The sequence below is a fragment of the Vidua chalybeata genome, chromosome 16 (assembly GCF_026979565.1).
Source record: "Vidua chalybeata isolate OUT-0048 chromosome 16, bVidCha1 merged haplotype, whole genome shotgun sequence".
In the NCBI taxonomy this organism is placed as follows: domain Eukaryota; kingdom Metazoa; phylum Chordata; class Aves; order Passeriformes; family Viduidae; genus Vidua; species Vidua chalybeata.
The window spans coordinates 14,440,631-14,461,351 of NC_071545.1; the positions used below are offsets into that span (position 1 = coordinate 14,440,631).

At 46.7% G+C, this 20,721-nt stretch overlaps 1 protein-coding gene across 4 annotated transcripts in view; it reads left to right on the forward strand.

Moving 5' to 3' along the window:
• Positions 1 to 15,035, forward strand: part of EPN2 (epsin 2) — a 44,200-nt gene extending 29,165 nt beyond the window's left edge. For 3 of the 4 annotated variants that reach the window (XM_053957358.1, XM_053957359.1, XM_053957360.1), the window contains 7 exons: positions 1,387 to 1,499; positions 3,624 to 3,716; positions 3,988 to 4,147; positions 6,638 to 6,811; positions 8,281 to 8,373; positions 9,222 to 9,437; positions 11,102 to 15,035. In XM_053957358.1, the coding sequence (XP_053813333.1) occupies positions 1,387 to 1,499; positions 3,624 to 3,716; positions 3,988 to 4,147; positions 6,638 to 6,811; positions 8,281 to 8,373; positions 9,222 to 9,437; positions 11,102 to 11,421 (1,169 nt within the window). In that variant the 3' untranslated portion in view covers positions 11,422 to 15,035. The remainder of the gene's footprint in view (positions 1 to 1,386; positions 1,500 to 3,623; positions 3,717 to 3,987; positions 4,148 to 6,637; positions 6,812 to 8,280; positions 8,374 to 9,221; positions 9,438 to 11,101) is intronic. The other variant, XM_053957361.1, reaches the window with a different exon arrangement.
• Positions 15,036 to 20,721: the final 5,686 nt, after the last annotated feature.

Here is a 20,721-nt window from a genome sequence, read left to right on the forward strand (position 1 = left end):
GAGCCTGGCAGTGACTGTTGGAGCAGTAAGTACTCATCAACCAGGCTAAATTTAATTATTTTATATGAGAAAGTTTGAAAGAGTAATAGAATGGAGCTATGAGCAGCATCTTAATTGAAGTAAGGTTGGCTTGAGAGCTTCAGGATCAGCACAAGGTGGAAGAATCGTTGTGGGTGATAAATTAATTTGTGCCTTTAGAAGCAGATGGGGTGGGAGGGCACCTCGGGCTGTGGTGGGAAGGAGGAAAGGTCATTCCTTGTTTCCACTTCCTTCTGCCCTGCTGGATGAGGAAATTCCACTTGCTTTGTGATGCCATTTTGGCCTGAAACTTAAGGAGAGACAAGACTGGGAAGTGCTTGGAGGATTAAAGTAGTGATGAAAAAGTGGTTTTCAAACTGAGTTTGGCAGTCTCATTTTCACATGCCCAGCTGAGATGGTAGGAAGAAACTTGATTTCTTCGAGCTTGACACGCTAGTTTGAAACATTCAATTAAATGTATTAAATATCAGTATATATTTTGCCAAACTAATCATCAGTCCAGCCACTAAATACAAACTTCCTTGCCAAAGCGAGGTAAAATTCCTGTGTGAATGATTTGGATGCTAAAGAATTGTCTGAGAGAGAGTGAGCACAAAATAGTTTAATTACTGTGTAGTGCTAAACCTGCTAGCGGTGTAGGATGGGAATTTCACATGCTCCTGGAGTGAAGACATCGCTAAAAGATGGTTTGTGTGTTGAGAAATTGCATATTTTAGCTGTCAAGGTTGACTGTTCCTTGAAGAGGAGGGGAGGAGATACCCCCAAAAAACCCAACCAACCCCAGAAACCAACCAACACCCCCAACCCATCTACCAAACTCTTCTGTAACAGAGACTGATCCTGTATTTGTGTCAGTTTGGAGTCTGAATAGCTGGTTTGTTTATCCCCAAGCCTGCTCAGCAGTTAAGAATAGTTCTTTATCTTCCCATTAAGACTGTATTATTTTACAGAAAAGTGGGTGGTATCCAGCTTTACCCTGATATTGGCCCACTCCCAGCAGATCCTTACTGACACTGGAAGATGTAAGATATAAGAAATGTAAGGAAGATGTAAGAAATACCCACAAATGTTTCCTTCAGCAATGAATTTTTAAGTCAGGAGCTCTGACACACTCAGGGTTTATCCAGCTGGGGGTACTTCTTGATATCACAGCCCTATAAAAAACCTGATTTTCCAGGAATATTTTCCCTTAAAAGCAGCTGAACTGTAATTTAGCAGAGCTAAATTACCCCCTCACCCTTGGCAGAAGCTTCACCCTGAAGGAGCTTTGAAACCCAGCGTGGGGTGCAGGAACCGAGCCCGATCTCTCTTGCTGTGCTGAACGTGCCGGGCTTTGTCTCCCAACAGCGACGTCCCCGCGGGTGTCCTCGGAGCTGGAGCAGGCGCGGCCCCAGACCAGCGGCGAGGAGGAGCTGCAGCTGCAGCTGGCGCTGGCCATGAGCCGGGAGGTGGCGGAGCAGGTCGGTGCCCCGGGGGCTTTTCCAGAGCCCGTGCCCGAGAGTGCGCACTGCAGCCTGCTGTCCCTGGTTGCATCTTATTTTATCTTATTTTATTTTATTTTATTTTTATTTTTAATTTTATGGGATTTTTATTTTTTATTTTTATTTTGTTTTATAGTATTTTATTTTATCTTCTTTTAGTTTTATTTTATTTTTATTCTATTATTTTATTTTTATTTTTATTTTTATTTTTATTTTTATTTTTATTTCTATTCTTATTTCTATTTCTATTTTTATTTCTATTTCTATTTTTATTTTATCTTATTTTATCTTATTTTTATTTTTATTTTCATTTTTATTTTTATTTTTATTTTTATTTCTATTCTTATTTCTATTTCTATTTTTTATTTTATCTTATTTTATTTTATCTTATTTTACTTTACTTTATTTTATTTTATTTTTATTTTTATTTTATCTATTTTTATTTTTATTTTTATTTTTATTCTTATTTTTATTCTTATTTTTATTTTATTATTTTATTTTATCTTATTTTATCTTATTTAATTCATTACTTATTTTTAAGTTTTATTTTATTTTAATTTTAATTTTAATTTTTATTTTCTCTTATTTTTAAATTTTTAATTTTTTTGATTTTTTATCTTATCTTACTTTATCTTATTTTATTTTATTTTACTTTTATTTTTATTTTCTTTTATTTAATCTTATTTTATCTTATTTTATTTTTTAAATTTTATTTTATTTTTATTTTTATATTTACTTTTATTTAATTTTATTTATCTTTTTTATTTTTATTTTTTTATTTTATTTATTATTATTTTTATCTTTATTTTATTTATTTTTAATTTTATATTTTCTTTTATATAATTTTATTTTATAATACTTTATCTTATTTTTATCTTATCTTATTTTAAAATTTTATTTCATTTTATTACATTTAATTTCATTTAATTTCATTTCATTTATGGCAGCTTGGCTTTGCTCCAGGTGGAATCTTGTGTGTGGGTTTTATTGGTTTTATTTTTATTATTATTCTCTAAATCTCTTTTTAAAGTAACTTCAGCCTCCGAGCTGTTGAGACTAGTGGAAGATGCCAGTCACTTTGAGAGAAGACTTTGTGTGGGAGGATGTTAATCATCACATTGCTGAAGCTGTTCTCGGTTAGGAGGAGCTGAAACCAGGACTCTCCTGAAAAGCTCCATGGATGTCACTGCATTCTGATCCCAGGGGAGCTTGGAACGCTCTGTCCTTCGGTGGGACTTCCTGGAACAGGAGGGTGACCTGGCACAAAGAACCAGAATATATTAAAAATCATGATTTAAAGCAAATTGACTCCTAATCTATCACCTGGGTTATGCTCCTGTGCTGATTCTTAGCAGCTTCATTCTGAATTTGGAGTAAATTTGGATAAAATATTTTAATATATAACAAAGCTCTGAGTGAAAATTCAAGTCAGCCGTGCTGAGTGCCTGTAATATTTCAGAGGCTTCCTCTGACAATTCAGTTTACAATTCTGTTAATCATGAGTGCTTGGAAAGGGAAACTATCACCCAGTAACCTTTATCATTATTGGGCAATAAAGGGAACAAAACCACAAATCAGAATCTAAGCTTTTGAAGTAGCTTCAAAAATGACAAGCTGGGGATTAGTCAACTTCTGAGAGACGTGATGCAAGCAGAGATACTTAAAGGAGTTGAATGTGACATAAACATTGTAGTTACAGATGTTTAAACCTTCAAATTACACGTGGAGTTGGCAGGACTTGATTCCCTTGGTGGATCTTGCACCAGCGTGGAGGGAAGTGAACAGAAGCAAGGGAGATTTCAGTTTAGCTCCCTGCACCCCTCAGTGGTGATCTGAATGCTGAAAAACCATGATGCTAATTTAAAAATGGCTTCTTCACTTGAAGTTCCGTGGTGTTTTTAACTTTAATTTTGGAACGAATAAAACAATCCCAAGCGGCAAGCTGGCTGTTGTTGTGAGCACAGCAGGGTCGGGGTGCTCCTGAGGCAGGAATCAGAGGAAAGCTCCTTTCCCTGGTGTGTGTTCTGTGGAAATCGCAGCCCTGTGGAGCACAGCTCAGAGCAGGCTCGTGGTCTGTATCACCAGTGTTGATTTCCTTTGCAGGAGGAGCGCCTCAGACGCGGGGACGATCTGAGATTACAGATGGCTCTGGAGGAGAGTCGCAGAGACACAATTAAAATTCCCAAAAAGAAGGAGGTAGTGCCTTCGCCTAAGAAACTCCCTGAAATACAGTAACACAAACTTAGCTTAATACTGAGCTCTTTTATGCTTCTGGGTTTGCTTTCTTGTGTAGCTTAAAGCTTCTTCCATGTGGGTTTAAATTTGGAACTAGACAATGCAGACGTGTAAAAGGAAAAATAATAATAATAACAATAATAGTAATCATAATTGCTTCTTCACTGTCACGGGTTTGTACTTCAAGCCTGGCAAGGCTCTCGAGTAAAGCTCAGCTTATTCCTGCCCTCAGCACACCACCTTGTTGGACCTGATGGATGCCCTGCCCTCCTCGGCACCTGCCCCGCCCAAAACCGAGCCCTGGGGACCTCCTGCTGCTGCTGCCAACCAAACGGATCCCTGGGGAGGATCCACAGCTGCAGCCCCTGCCTCTGACCCCTGGCAATCCTTTGGTAAGAGCAAACTGCCAGGAGCAATGGCATTTTCAGGGTTTTGCTTTTTAACCTTGAGCATTTAAAAGCTGCGCAATGTCCAGCTTGTGTATGAGTCCATTTTCAGTCATTTCACTAAATTCCTCATTTCAAAGCAGAAACCAATGGCAGTTGCATTTTTTTTTAAGCAGGTGGGTTTCTGTGTGTGCAGTTTGAATGCTGAGGAAGAGGAGAGTGGCATTTCTGTTTACAGCAAAACCAACTTGTCCAACTCATGTCTCCCTGATGGTTGCGTCCAGTGCCATGGGTTTAGACTATCCCCAGAATTTAATCTGATATTTAGGCAGGGTGCTGAGCTTAGGAAGGCCATCAGTGTGAATTATCATGTCCTTAGTTGCTCCTAGAGAATTGTGATGTGTTTGTGTATGGCCAGAACCAAAAGGATTAAATTACTTAAATGAAGATTTTTATAGCAGACAAAAACATGCAGGTTGCCATTTAAAACACTTAGTGTTCCATAGGTTTTCAGTGCTAAATCCATGGAATATTTCTGAAGGGAAAGGTGCAGAGTTTCACATTTTAAAGAGCAATTAAGCCAAATTTTTGTGTGTTTTTTTTCTGTGTGTGTGTTGCTGCCTGTATGGTGGGCTGATGTCTGGATCAGCCACAGCCTGTCCACCTTTGAAAGAAAGTGGATGGTTTCTCACAGTGTAACGCTTGGAACTGGAGCTGGATCTATTTCTTTGCTGGAATTTTTGACTTTTTTAAAGGGCAGGGAGCTTCTGTGCAAATCTTGATGAAGCTTTTCCATGAGGATTGACAGCTTTGTTCTGTCAGTTCTGCTTCGGGCTGGTGATTCTACAACCTCTGCTCTGAGATGCTTCCAAGTCATTTGCAATCCACACACCACCATCAGATTCCTGATGAAAAATTGGAAGTTTAATAATGAATTGCCTTGTTTGGGGATTTTTCCCCTGCTCATGATGGCATTAAAGACACCTAAAAAGCTCCTGGGCCAACTGCCAGGTCATCATTCCAAACCTGCTTGTTTTTTTGGTGATAGGAACTGAGAAAAAGCCCAGATTTTGGGCCCTAAGGTCATTCAGTTTGTTTTTCCATGGCTAAAAGCAACCAAAATCCACTTTCCTCAAATCTCCAGCCTGATGTGTCACCCTCTGACAGGATTTTCCTTGTACCAGTTCCAGCCGTATCATTTCCTCAGTGCTTCCCAGCATTCTCTCACCACAGCACAATCCCTGCTGGATTCTCCCAGGGATAGTCTCAAAGATGCAAGTTTATGAATTTGCTGGTAAAAAAAAATGACTCATGAAACTGCATTTCCCAAATCCTGCCAGTGCTGTGGTGTTCCAGGGGAGCTGATGGAAGCTCTGGGAAGGGATTTTCCCGAGCACACTCTCATTTTGAGTGCTCCTTTTAGGGAAGAAAGGACATTTTGGGAAGCTGCTGGAGATGGGAAATGCTGTCATTAGTGTGGCACTGCTCCTAACTCAGCACTGGGGGCAGATGAAGGAAATGGGAGTACTGGTGTGGGAATAATGGGGCTTCCTTGGAGACTTTTGGCATTTCCTGCTCCGGAGCTGTAGCGACCACGTGCCTGCTGATGAAACAAAACCCAAAATTCCAGCTGGAATTTGTGCCACTGTGTGCAACATTCCTGATTTACAGGAATATTGGGATGCCAGGGGAGTGGAATGGAGTTTTAAAAACTAAAATAATTTTCAGTTGTAATTTGAAACCTGCAGGATATTGAAGGTAAGAGTTGTTGCGTGTGGGCGATTCTGTCCTGCTCTCTTGGGTTATAAAATCCTCATTTGGGAATTAAACCTTTGGTGGTTGAATTTGTAGGAATGAAGAGTTGTCAGCATCTTCCAGTAAAAATGAGAGCCCTGGACACACAGGCATTGGGTTAAAAATAATAAAGGGCTATCAGTGGGCAGCTTAGATGTGTGTCAGGAGTGCTTAGAAATGGGAATAAAAAAGCACAGCTGGCTCAGGGGAGCTGATGATATTTTTATAAAATAGCAATGTGGTTAAAAGAGTTGGAAAACATTCCCTCTGAATCTTACAGATTCCTTTGTCCAAGGGTTAATGTTGTGTATCTCACACCTTTTACCTTTGGGCTTTTTATAAACTCACTTTCCCCTGAGCTCATAAATAGAGCCTGTGATTTAGGTCACCTCCAGCCAGGGATTGTCACTTGTGGTGGCAATGTCAGGAACAAAGGCAAGTTTATTTTCTTGTTGGAACTGCAGGTATTTGTATCCAGGTTCAGAGAGGGGAATTGTTCATTCCTCTGCCTTGCCCACAATTTCCTGGTGCTGTTGTTGGTCAGAGTGTGACCAGTGCTGGGAGTGGCTGGTGCTGAGCTGCTGCTCCCATTAATGCTCGGTGTTAATTGGGAGGAAAGGCCCCTGGGAGGGGTCAGTCTCCAAGGAAAGCCTTCCAAAGGGAAGCTGCACTGACTTCTCTTCCTGCTGATTCTTCTTGCAGGTGCCAAACCAGCTGCTTCTGTTGACCCTTGGGCAGCACCAGCAGGATCCACAGCTCAGCCTCTGGCCAAAAATGTGGACCCTTGGGCTCCTGCTCAGCCATCTTCTACTGCAGCAAAATCTTCTGTGGATCCTTGGGGATCAGCACCTGCAAACAAACCTCTCTCCACTTCTGGTGAGCAATATTCTCATCCCATATCCACCTTATTTGAGTAATGAGGAGAAGTCCAAATGGTTTTCTTGCATTGTGTGGTTCAAAGAAGCTGGACAGTTGGCAGAATTGGTCTTCAAAACAAAAGGGATTTGTAATAACCAGGAGGAAAAAGAAATTTAAATGTAATTATTCGGACTTACAGCTCTGAATTAGTGGTGCTGCTTCGTGCTCCTCCTGGTATTTGTGGCTGCCTGCTGAGCACTTGGGACTGCTGCTGCTCTTGGGTTTTATCTTTAATTAGACAAGGACTTCATTTCTGGCAATGAATGATACTCTAATTTCACCTTTCCTCATGATAAATAGCTCTGCAGATGGATGCCTCTGCAGATGTAGATTGACAGGTTGAGCAGCTCGGAGGAGACTTTTAGAGGTGCAAATGAAGGTTTGTTCCTTCAGACTGAGGGTGTGAAACCCTCCCTGAGCCCTGGTAAAGATGCAGAAGGTGCTGCTGCAATTGTCTTTTCATGCTTTGTAACTAATACAACCTTGATGAGTGTTAATACCTGGCATTTTCATATTGGCACCGTGGCTAAAAGCATCCAAAATGCATTTTCTGCTCGTCACTCATCCCAGTACACAACAGACAAAGGAATCTGAGTGCTGCAAAAAGTTGTCTAAGCAGCTTTTCCCTGGGCAAAGGGCAATAGCTGGAGCATTGTGAAATGAGCATTTAGCTCTGGTGGTTCTTTGTTCTTGATAAATATTGTTTTTATATTCCATTTTCACTCATTCTCTTGGGGTTTGTCATCTTGAGCTCTTCTTGCTTGAAATGTGTTGAAGGTTAAAAGTAAACTAAGAAAACATTTCAGCTAATTAAAAATGCCCACACAAACCTCACAGCTGTTCAGGAGTGTGATTGCTGATCATTTAGGTGTTGTTTTTGTGCCTCCAGTCTGAGGTAAGAGTGTGTCCACCTTTGGAAATGGTGATGTTTCATTGATTGCAAACTCTGGGTGAGTGCTGGTGCTTCAGCTGGTGCTTTGCCATCTCCACAACCTTTGCTCTGGCATTCCTCCTCCTTTCCACTTGGGAAACAGAAATGAAATCATCACTGGAGGTGTTTTCCTTGAGGGCCGATTAACACTTGATAGTAGAGGCTGTAAATCCATTTCTGTTCTCTCCTTCCACAGCAAGATCTGCTTGTCTCTAATGCAGACACTCAATCAACCAAACCCCAGCATGCTCAGGTGTGCCCTACACTGATCCAAAAGCAAACTGCTCTGATTTAGCTGTTCCATGCTGTCAGAAAGGACAATTCTGTGACATTCTCCTGCTCCCAGCTCAGAGTAGGAGCACTCCCAGCTGCTGCCCTGGAACCTGTGGTGGCTTCTTGGTAACAGGAATGGGTTAGGAATTGCTTCCAGGAGGATCAGCTGTGTGATGCAACCGAAGATGTGTTAATGACAGGGCTGTCTTGTTGTTTTGAACAGGAAGTACATCTTTTGACCTCTTCAGTAATTTGAATGGTACAGTTAAAGATGATTTTTCTGAATTTGACACACTTCGAACTTCCAAAAAGCCAGGTACGAATCAAATTCTTAGCATGTGGACAGGTTGGGTGACAGTCACGGCAACAAATGTCTCTGATCTTAAATTTTACTGAACAAAAAAATCAGTTTTCACAAAGGGAAGGAAGTGATGATGCAGCAGTAAAAGCTCCTTGTTCGCATTTTGGCCTGTGCATGAACTCGTGGGGAATGGGCCTTTTGTAATCCGTGGAATTGCACCCTGTGACCTTTTGCTGCATTGACCCAGAAATTTGTTGGACTTCCTAATTTCCAATGTCCAACATGTTTGGAGCAGGGCTTATGCTCAGAGACTCAACCAGAACCATGCTGACTGAATCTCTCAAATGTGTAAATTCCAGCAGGAAGATGAGAAAGTGCCTTCTCTGAATACTCTTAATTTATTTTTCCTCTGGTCAATGGTCAGTAAATCAAAACTGCCAGACCCTGTCGGTGCTGTGGTACCTTTGCTCTCAGGATGGTTCTGCCTCAAGCACAGCTGGGCTTTTTGAGAAGAAATCCCTGGCTGGAATCCAGCTAGGAAGGGCACAGCAGTGGTGTAGGGCCAGGGCACAAGCCAAGGCTTTGGAGTATCTGTTCCCTGGAGCCTGTGAGTCCCACCTGGAGCAGCAAAGCTGTGGGAATTCCATCAGTAGAGCACTGCAACTCTGACTGCAGCTTCTTCATGCTCTGCTAAAGGACATTGACCTGCTTGCATGCTGAGAGGGTGTAACAGCCTGAAACACTGAGCCCTGACTAACACAAACTTAGCATAAAGCACCTCTGCTCTCACACACTGCAGGCTCCTCTCTGCCTGCCTCTGTGCATTAACCAGGAGTTCTCTTTGTCCCTTTGTGTTGTTGCAGCTGAATCAGGTTCCACTCTGCCATCTCAGCACAGTGGTACCACGAGTCCTGATCTCTTTGAGTCCCAGCACTCCAGTGGGACATCAGGCAAACAGAGCACGGCCCGGAAAACCCCGGAGTCCTTCCTGGGCCCCAACGCTGCCCTGGTGAACCTGGATTCTCTGGTGTCTAAACCACCACAACCTGTTACTTCTCTGAACCCATTCTTGGCACCAGGTTGGTTTCTGCACAGTTCTCCACGTTTCTGTTTGAGCTTTTCCTTCCTGCAGGAAAGCTCTGCACAGCTCGGTGCTGGTGGGGTTAAAGATGGGTGATTTGGGCTTGGTTTTGGTTACTTCAGCCAACAGATCATGAGCAAGAGCAGGAGGGTCTCAGGGAGGCATCCTGGGCTCACCCAGCACAGTGACAGTCCCTGAAAACACAAAGTCTCTGCTCTTGGTCTGCAGCTGAACTTCATTCCAGCAGTTCCCCTCACTCAGAATTATCTGTGTTAGAAGGTTTGGGCTTGTTAAAAATGGCTGAACTTCAGCTGGATTTTGTCAAAACAGGTAAGATTGCCTTGGGAAGGTAACAGGTAGGAGTTTCCTGTGGAAGAAGGTTGGAATTGCCCTTTTCCTGGAGCTGCAGCAGGCACAGGAGATCTCTGACTGCAGCCTGAGGTCCCAGAGAGCAAACTCTGCAGGGTAATTCAGTGAGCTGCTGGTTAGTCTGTCTTAGGCTGGCACAGTGAGCCAGTTTTGAGCTGGAAACACATTCTTAGTGTATTGTGGAAAAAAAAAAAAATCGGCTGTTGCAGTTCTCCTGCAAGCTGAGCCTGTTAGAAGTGAGCCCTTGCTTGGAGCAGGCTGAAATGGTGACACCAAACATGTGGCAGATGTGTTTTTTAAAAGCTGAATTTGCACTGATGTTTTCCTGTGTTGCTCATAGGGTGAAACTTGCAAATGCTCTTTCAGTATTTATTTTCATCACTCTTCCAATGGAAGAAAAAGTCAATTTATTAAAATCCCTGAGTAGGAAAAAAGCAATGATTCTGAGCAGCCTTGGCAGTGAGCAGGGAGAGAGAGGAAATCTGTGTGTCTGCCCTTCCCGGGTACTACAAAAAGTTTGTGAGGGGTCACTGGGCCATCCAAATAATCTTGGGCTTGTACACTAAAAGGAATTTGCAGGGCTGGCAGCAATCCAGGGAGCCTCAGAGGCTGGGAAAGTTGTGCTCTGCTTTTTTCGAGCACGGCTGTAATTCGGAAACAAGTTGTTTACTTTGGGAATTCTTGTCCGAGCTCGGTGCCAGAAACACAAAAATGGAGGTGGCTGCTGGGAGCTTGGAGCAAACACACAAATCACAGAGTCCCAGGATGGTTTGGAAGGGATCTTAAAAAACATCCTTGCCATGGGCAGGGACACCTTTCACTATCCCAGGCTGCTCCAAGCTCTGTCCAGCCTGGCCTTGGACACTTCCAGGGATCCAGGGGCAGCCACAGCTCCTATGGGAATCTGTGCCAGGGCCTCCCCACCCTCCCAGGGAAGGATTTCTTCCCAATACCTGATGTGAACTCACTCTCTGCAGTAAAGGAGCACAGAGAGCTTGCAAAGCAGCATATAAAAAAATCAAATCAGTGATGTGGATGTCGTGGTTAGGGCTTTTGCAGGTAACCAAGCTTGGAGAACCTGTGACTCCGGTGGGGGCTGTCAGAGGTGGGAGCTGTTGGTCAGTGGAGGGGTGTTGGAGGCACTGGCTGCTTCCAGGGAACACACTGTGCTCTGCTGGGGGGCAGATGCTCCACAGGGTGTTTTGGGCATGGGGAGGGTTCTTTGCCAGGACAGATGACTGCAGCCCCTGGTGCTGACGGCAGTGCCTCACTGTCCCTTCTCTCCCCGCTCAGGTGCCGCTACTGCAGCGACTCCAATCAACCCCTTCCAGGTGAACCAGCCTCAGCCTCTGACCCTGAACCAGATGAGAGCGAGCCCCGTGATGGGCAGCAGCCCCTCCTTCAGCGCCGTGCCCCCGATGAGCATGGAGCCAATACCTCTGTCTTCCATGGCCCCCGTGCCCGTGGGGATGGCACCGCTGCCGGCCATGGGCACCATCAGGATGGGCCAGGGGCTGAGCATTGCAGGATCAATGCCCCAAGCTCTGCACAGTACAGGAATGCCGCCAGCAGCCTCCCAGGCTGCAAATACAACTAACCCTTTCCTCCTATAAAGACCCAATTAAAGGAACTTTTCTTTTCTTAGTGTTTCCAGGCTGAAGTCTTTCCAGCGAAACGAACGTGGCCTGTGTGGACTGAACGGTGTGTGAGAGACTTGGAAGTAGATTTGCAGTTTACAGTTATGATCTTTGAAGAGTTGTCTCTACTTACCAGTTAATCTAAATCTAGTCTTTGCTACAGATGGTACCTTACTTTGGCTTGTTGAGCATCATGTGAAATGTTCAGACTTTTCACCAAAGTTAGATTCTGCCCATTTTTGTTACTTTGTTAATCATTTCAAACACACTTTCTAGGGAGAGAACCTGCCACTGGAAAACTCCCTTGGCTATTTTGTAGATGTCAGATCATGTGCTGGATTCCTGAAGTTACTCTTCTCCTGCATCTGTCACTTCCTCTGCCCGTAAGATAGACCTGAGATTCCGAGTGCTAGTGAATGTTTTGCACATAACTACACACAGCTCTAGACTGTTGGTTCACCCATAGTCCTTACTCTTAGAAGAGACCGACCCGGAGGGCCCAGGGGGGCTTGGTTTTTATGCATTAAACATTGCAAACTCGCACTGCTTTGGTATCTCTGAGGTGTGACTGACAGCAGCAAGCTTGTCTCGAAAGGAAAATAACACAAAACCCCAGACAAAACACCCAAGACCATGCTCGAGTTGTGCTGTCGTGTGCAGTGTTGAATTCCTACACTACTCTAAGGACTCCTGGAACTCTGTGAGTGGCTGCACTCGTGCTGAGTGAGTGTCCTGCTCTGTGCTTGTCCAGTACCAGCTTCGTTTGGAAGTTTTTTCATGTGTATTTTGTTTTTATTTGACTTACAATGTGAGTTGAAAGAAAAAAAAAAAAAAGGAAAAAACAAAGAAAAGGAAAAAAAAAAAAAAAAGAGATACAGTGGGACAACTTTGAATTCAGTTTCACCGGGGCAAGCTTTAAAACTAATTCAGGCTTAACCTTGCTATATGCAGTTACTCTTGTATACTTTTGCACATATTTTGTTTAGTACAGTTTCATATTTTGAGTTTGCAGAGTTACCTAATAGTCCTTTTTTTGCTAATTTTTATAATGTGGTTCTTATTTAACTGTCTGGTTTTGATAGATTTATCAAGTCTGGCTGAAAAATTAAGATATTGGCAAATGTCATTTTTATGGTTTTAATGCCCTCTTATTTATGGTTTTCGCTCTTTGTTTCTGTAAAGAGAGTTTAAAAGGGAAGATTAACACTAAAATATTTACTTTTAAATGAAGTATTCATAATGCAAATCAAAAACAAATCCTCGTGACTAATTATTTTTAGATGAATTGAATTTGAGCATAACATGATTTAAGACTACATTAAAAAGAAAAAACACTAAAGTTGCCTTTCCCTTGATTTGTTCCCATTTCCCAATCCCCGGACTTTTAGCCTTGATGAAGATCCCCCCCAGAGAGGCTGTTTGGTTTTATTTTCCTTGTACAACTTGTGGAGCTGTTAAAAATCCTGATGTACAAACAGAACTTGTTTCATTTTATCCACTGATTTTTCCTCTTGGAAGGTGCACTCCGTAGGATAACTGCTTCCATGTCCAGCCATCCCTCGGGAGCTGAATTATCCCTTTTCAATGAATTTTCATGTCTGGACTCCTCACCACGCTCAGGGGTTCTGCTGGAGCCCCAGCCTCTCCCAAAAATCCATGGAAAAGGATTTTTTCCTGCCTGCAGGGCACCTCTGAACGGACTTGGTGGCCTTTCCTTAATTTAAGAGGGGGAAAACAGAATTTGCCAGGGTTGTGTTGTGGTGGAACAATTCCCTGTGGGGCTGGAGAGGGGCTGGATCCCATGGGAGGACTGGGATCCATCTCCTGGTGGGAAGGGGATGCTGAAGGACGATCAGATTTAGGGACAAGCCCAGACTGGAGCTGTGCAGGTCAGGGTAGCTCTGGTAGTGTATGGAATGCTCAGTGTGTGGATGTTCCTGTGCAGGTGTGGGATCCTCTGGCATCCTCTGGGATCCTCTGGAACTGGCAAGGAGCATTCCCAATCCTTGTTTTTATAGAGGAGGGAAGAGGATTGCTGTCCACACCCAGCCTGTCTTTAAAAACAAAACAAAACCCCATTCATGTTGCCTTTCAGAGCAAAGAAAAAGACTTTTTCTGTTGTTGTTGAGGCTATTGAAAAGTGTAGAGCAGGAAGGGTGTGATTCTTGCAGATGGGGGGGGAAAGTGCTTTTTTCCAGCTGATCTGTGGCAAGATTCCTCCCAGGTTGTTTTCCCAGTTGGATTGGACCAGCACTGGAGTCAAGGTCACCCTGGGTTTGTCCCCTTGTCCCCTGAACTGCAGTGGGATGGGGCATTGTGTGCCCAGCCAAGAGTCCTGGCCACGTCCTGGGGAACTTTCTAGAGGCAAGATGAGGTTGATAAGAAATATTTCAAGTGCTGAAATAATCTGCAGTTGGAGCTGTCACTGTAAATTCGCCCTTGGCTTAATGAAGCTGTTGAATGGCAAATTGTTGCTTTTCCTCCCAAGTCACTGCCCCCAGAACTTTATCCCTTTTATATTAAATAGAGACATTTATGGCACAACAAACCCAAAGGAGGCTCCCTGAGGCGCCACAGCCCAAATTCTGGTGCTGGAAATATTTAGGCTGAGACTAACCAAGCCCAGATCCCAGCCTGGCACAGGGCTTGTGGCAGGTTTGGTGAATGTTCCTGGGCTGGGCTGTGTCCCCAGGGGGTGACACAGGGGTGTCACTGTCCTGGCTGGGGATGCTCTGAACGGTCCAGCTCATTTTGTGATGATTTTCCTGCTCTGCAGGATAATCCTCCCTCCCTCCTGGCCCTCCCACATTTCTGGAGGATATTTGTGTGCCCTATCACATCCCCTCTGCCCCATTTCTCCATTTCTCCCTCTTCTCCTTCTTTTTCTCACTTTGCAAATATTCAAAGTGCTTTTTTTTTTCCCCCCCTTTTTGATTTTTAAAACATTAGTAGCCCAAAATAGCCTTACTGGTCAAATTGACCAAAGAGAAAAGTGTTAAATATCTTAAAAAAAAACAAAAAAAAAGAAAAGAAAACACACACACACACACCTTGGCATAATTTCCCCCCTAAATAAGCTCAGTTATTTATTCAGTTTTATGCTCTAGAGAAACTCAACTCCGTGGAGGGGGCAGGGAAGGGAAGCCCTGGTGGGTTGTGGTGTTGGCAGTTTTTGGGAAGTCCCGTAGCCAAGACAGCTCTTGTTCCCCTTGTGCCCTTTTGCTGTTCCAGCTCGAGGTGTTCTCTGTGCCTGAATATTGCACAGGTGGGGAGAAAGAGGAGATTTCTTTTTCCCAGCAGAATCTCACACAACTCTTCCTCTCCAAGTGTTCTGATATTTCCCAAACTGCTCATAACCCTGGGAGCCAGCTGCTTTTTCTGGATTTGTGCTGACTATTGCCATTATTTACTGTATAAATAATTTATCATTTGTACTATTGTATCATAATGTCTGTATCTTTGTGTCATATTTTTTTTTTCTCCCCCCCCCAGCAATGTCACAGATGTGATATTTAAACGATGCCATCAGAACAGTGGAAAGACGAGGGGTTTGGAGGTGACTGGTCAGAATTAAAATTGTATTGCTTCTATTCCAGCTGTGTTGCTTTTTCCAGGCTTCTGCGTGGTGTTTGTTCTCCCATTCCCACCCAAGCCCTGCTTGGTGGAGGTTTGCAGGAAGCTGATGGGTTTGGGGTGAGCTGATGGAAGCTTTGTGGCAGGAGGATTGAGGGATGCTGTGGATTCCTTGATGCATCCATGACTTTTCCCAGGACAGGCTGCTCTGGCTGGGAGAGAGGAGGGTTTCTATGGCTCACTGAAATCAGGCTCAGCTGAGACCTTACTGACTCAATAAAAATGGAGATTTGTTGTGTTGCAGGTGACTGAATTCCTTCTTTTAACCACGCTGCCCCTGGAACAGCCCCGGTGCAGGGAGCTCGGGGCGGTGCCTCGCTGGAGGCTCTGGATTTGTGTCCAGGCAGGAACGTGGGGAAGGTGGCTGTGGAAGGAGGGCTGGGGAGCTGGGACAGGACCTGGGGAGTCCTCACTTCCCACTCGTGTACGGATCTGTGGCACGGATCGCCTGCTTCCAGCCTGGGAGCGATCCAGGCCTCTCATCCTGGCTGCGTTAATTGAAGGGCCCTTCATTAGCAGGCACCAGCAGGAGCTGCCTCTCCAGAGCCCCTCCAGGTTCCCTGCTTCGTTGGCTGCCAATCAGGCTGATCGCTAATCAATGATCGCTAATTAATGCTGGAGGTGTGACTGTGGGAAAGGCGGCTTTGGGGAGAAAAGGCTCTGGTTTGGTTTCAGCCAGGGGTGCTGGGGGAAGCTGCTGCCCCAGGAACGCTCCAGTGTCCCTGGAGAAGCTGGGGCTGCCCCTGGATCCCTGGCAGTGCCCAAGGCCAGGCTGGACAGGGCTTGGAGCAGCCTGGGACAGGGGAAGGTGTTGGGGTTGGAAGTGGATGGGCTTTCATGTCCCTCCCAACCCAAACCATTCTGGGATTCTCTGATTCTGCTTCTGCCTCTTGGAACTGCACGTTTTCAGCGAAATCTCACTGTATGGAAGATGTGGGAATGGCTCAGGTGACTGATCTCTTCCAGAGGAGGTGGATTCTGGGGAGTTCCAGTGGATTTTGATGGGTTCTGGTGGCTGTGTGAGCCAGGGGAGCCTGAGCTGCCCCAGCCCGTGCTGAGCAGAGCTGTGCTTGTGGTCGAGCTTTCTGCTGAGCTTGCAGAGCTGCTCCCCCATCCCACATTTCCTTTTCCTCTTCCTCTCCAGAGGAGTGAGGAGGATTTGCCCGCTCTGCAGAGGAAGAGGACTCTGGATAAGGATTTATCTTTTGGCTTCCCCTCGCCCACGCTGCTGTTTCCGAAGGTTTTGCTGAGGTTTGTGTTGCCTTTTTCTGCTGCTTTTCATGGAACTGTGGGGAAAGAGCTGGGCCCATCTTGTGCTCTGGCTTTGGCACGGCCTCTGCAACACCCTGCAAGCTGCATTTCAGGGAACCAGCGGGATTTATGAACCCCTCACGTTCAAAACTCCCATATTTTTCAAGTTAACTTAAAAGGTCACCTTTCCCCATTTATGAGTTGGATTTCCTAAGGACTGCTGCTTGTTTGGGAGCTCGGGATTAGGAATGGTGAAGAGCCAGTGTGGGATGTGGTGCTGGCAGCTCTGTTTTGCTGTTCTGCTGTTGATTGATTGTACCCTGTGATAGTGGAAGCCGAGGAGTTGGAAGTTCCCCTTGCTGCCAGGGAGGTTCATTGGCAGGGTCTGGTGATCCATAGGGAATTGGGAGGAGGTAAATGAGGAATGTGGGGATACCCTGGGGGGACACAGCCCAGCCTGGGGCTGTGCAAGGAGAGCCCAGAGCTGTCCCAGACCCAGAGTGAGTTGTGGGACCCTCACGGTTTTGGGAAATCTCTCCCCGCGAGAGTAAATAAAATCCCACAAATGTCCCCAGGGGCAGGGACACCTTCCACTGTCCCAGGTTGCTCCCAGCCCTGTCCAACCTGGCCTTGGGCACTTCCATGGATCCAGGGGCAGCCACAGCTTCTCTGGGCACCTGTGCCAGGGCCTCACCCTCACAGAGAGGAATCTATTCCCAATATCCCATCTAGCCCTGCCCTCTGGCAGTGGGAAGCCATTCCCTGTGTCCTGTCACTCCAGCCTTTGTCCAAAGCGTTCCAGGATCACCTGTGTCCTCTCAGGCCAGCTCACATCGCTCTGCCTGAGCTGCTCTTGGCACGTGTGGAGCAAACACGTTCCCATTTCAGGTGAAGGAAAATCAATGACACCTCAAACCACCTGGATAAAGCCGGGGCAAAGGTGGAGTTTGTCTTCCCAGCTCCCTGCCTGCTGCTTCCCGACAGGAAACCTCGCTGGGACACGGCTGCTGCCAGCTCTGCAGCTTGATCCCTTCGAGTTCCTCCCGGGCAGGAATGGCATCCTGGGTCCTGCCCAGTTTGACCAGCAGAGCTGCTGGAGGTTGGGTCAGAGCTCCATTCGGGCCAGGGGGAGGTTGCTGGAGCAGAGACCTGGGATTTATTTCCCTGTGGAGATGAGCTGACGGCCCCCGGGTGAATCCACCCCTCTCCCGGCGCCTGCGGGATCAGCACCCGCGGCTGGGCTGGAGGAGCACGGGCCGGGCAGCTGGAGCAGATGGGAGGCCAGGATCATCCACAGGACACTGACCCGGCGTGGGCTGATCCCACCCATCCATCCCAAACCCTCCTCCCGATCCCACCCATCCCCAACCCTCCTCTCAATCCCACCCATCCATCCATCCCCAACCCTTCCCTGTCCCATCCATCCATCCATCCATCCATCCCCAACCCTTCTCCCAATCCCACCCATCCATCCCAAACCCTCCCAATCCCACCCATCCATCCCCAGCCCTCCTGGAGTTCTCCACAGCTGAACCACCTCGAGTAATGCCTGCGACTGGAAAATCATCAGACACCTTCGTGTCCTTCTTCCCCTAGAACCTGCGAAAATCAGGTCTGCCTTCTTCCTAAAGTGCTTTTTGTGGCCATGGAATGAAATCCATGGATTTTCCAAGCTCCAGGGAGCCAGCTCTGCTGTGCTGTAGCAGCCCCGGAGTCCGTGGGCTGCCTGGGGTTGTGCTGGGTGATGGTGGAGGAGGTTTTTTCTGCTTTTTTAATATCTTCATCAGCAAGTCTGGCACTAAATGGAGTGATGATATTCTCTGAGGTGAATTTGGGTACTTAAATATCCTGGCCTGAATAGGGAGCCAAAAATAGACACCTTGAGCAGTTCTGTGCGTCTGCTGCTCTTCCCTCTGAAGGATGAGGCTGGATCCCTCAGATCCTGCTGGGAATGCAGCTCGTGTTGTTCCCTCCTGGGGGCTCAGCCCTGCTTTCCATGCCCAAGGGATGGGTTCTGAGGGATTTGTGCTGTCCTGTGCTCCCAGCCCCAGTGGGGCTGCACTGGAGGCTACTGGCAGCTCTGCAGCCGGGTGGGAGCTGCAGCTTTGGGAGTTTTTGCTTCCAAAAGTGGAGTTGCTCCTTGGGTTTGCAAATATCCACGAGTGTCTCAGAACTTGGGGTTTGAGCTCCCCCACGTTTGCCTCCCAGAGGACTCCTCAGCTGATGGAAAAAGCCCTCAGGGATCCCCTCTGCCACCCTGAGGGTGGGTGTTGAGAGGGGACAGGGTGGGATCGGGGTGGCTCCTGCTGGGGGTGGTGTGGCCTTGGAAGACTGGCCTGGGAAACATCCCAAGCTGGAGTTGGTGGCTGCTGCAGATGTGCTGCTCAGGTGTGCCTGGACCTCGGGCTGGCTGCTGGGGGGCTCTCAGTGCCCTCACGGGGGGCTCAGGTCTGAGGGACCCCCTGGAGATGTCCTGGGTGGACATCTGTGTATATGTAGCTGTGTATAATGCACTGAATACATTTTTTTTTTGGCTCTCCAGGGCCACCAGCCCATCCAGCTGCTGCCAGCCCAAAGGGGAGAGGCCCAGGGTGGGGGTTCCTGCTGTTCCCTGGCTCTGGGTGTCCCGGGAATGGGGAATGCCCAGCCTGGCTCTGCCACTGTTCCCACCCCAGCTGTCCTGTGACCCCCCAGGTCCGTGTCCAGCACGGATCCAGGGCCTTTATCCCCCCGAATCTCCAGTGGCACAAATGGGAGGAAGCACTACAAACCTGTCAAGAACTGGAACTAAATCCCCAATTTTCTTCAAACGTGGTTGCTCTGTGCTTGAGTGTTTGATTTTTTCCTATTCTTTTTTTTTTTTTTTTCCCTTTGGAGCATTTCACAGATCTCCTGCTCCCAACCCGACACTGCTGCTGGGGAGAAGCTGCTGTCAGCTTGAATCCATCTCATTTTCAGATGGAGATAATTCCCAGCTGCCACAGAGCTGCTGGTGTAAAGCAGCCTGGCAGCCTCTTGTGGATGCTCAGATGCCCGGCTCAGCCCCGCTCCCCGTGGAGCAGCCCCGGGAGGTGTTTGTCCCCTGCTCCGGGGACAAGGGGCAGTGCCAGGGCAGCCAGCACGGAGCGACTTCCATGGAGGAACGGGAAAAACTCGGAATTCTTCATTCAGCCCCGGAGTTAATTGTTATTAATCACTTCCAGCGCTTTCCTAAAGGATGGGAGCAGCCACGAGAGGGCAGGAGCTGCTGCTGCTCTTTGGTAGGAAAGGCGGTAAATACCAATTCCTAAGGATTGTCCGAATGATTCTCCTTTTGCTGGAGGGTTTGATCCCCAAGCTGCTGTTCGCTCCCTGTCCTTGGCTGTTTCCCTCCCCGGGTAACAGCAGGAAAACTCCCCTGGAGTGAATCCAAAGCCTTTCCAGGCCAGGAGAGCTGCAGAGGCCCCAAACACCTCCCAGGCTCCCGGGTTTGTGATGGCCTCGGAGCCCCTCCTGTGTCAGAACTCGTTCTCCAGGAGGATTTTTTTCCCTGCCCATCTGGAATTCGGAGGATAATGACCAATTTCACCATCTGGGAGAGATTTCAGGGGAACCAAGCAGAGCTCCAGCTGAGAGCATCGTGCTGCTCTTGTGGGGTTGGGAATTTCAGAGCAGGTTTGGAGAGAAGGGAGAATGATTAACCAGGAAAGGAGCAGGGTGTTCCAGCTGGGTGAGAGGAAATCACCGTGAGCCCTTGCTGCTGGGTTTTACTGGGATTTGGCTGCGCTTAGAGCACTGCTGCTTCTAGGGTTTAACTTCCATGAACCATTAGGGATCCTAAATCCCTTCCTTGTCACTGCTCCCTGCTCTGCTCACGGTGTGGTGCCCATCTTTATTCACAGATTGTCCCCAGGTGCAAACACTGCCACACCCGAGGAGCAAAGACTTCAACCAGGCAGTGACAAAGGCAGCAGCAAGGCCACTTCTGGGAGAAGTTTCTGAGGGATATCAATGGCATGGGGCTTGGGAAACTCCAAACATCAGCCCCTGGGTGATGCCCTGAGGGAAACACTCACAGGAAACTTGAGGAAGGTAAGTGAAGCTCTTAGATGTGCTCAAGTCATTGAGGAGCCCAAAACCATCCCAAAATCCAACTAAACCCAGAGGAAATAGGCAGAAAGCCCTAATAATGCAGGTAGCAGTGTGGGATCTGCTTAGAGAGCAGCTTAAACACCTCCAGGTTCTTTAATCCTGTCTTATGGAGTTTAGGATTTTTGCTGTTCACTGTTTTTAACCTCCCTTCCCCTCAGCTGTCAGGGGGAAGCTGGCTCAGGTCTGGTTGGTGCCACCGGGGTGAAACACCCAAGAGTTCCTTTGGAACAGGAGGAATGCAGGAGTTTGGAGCATGAGGAT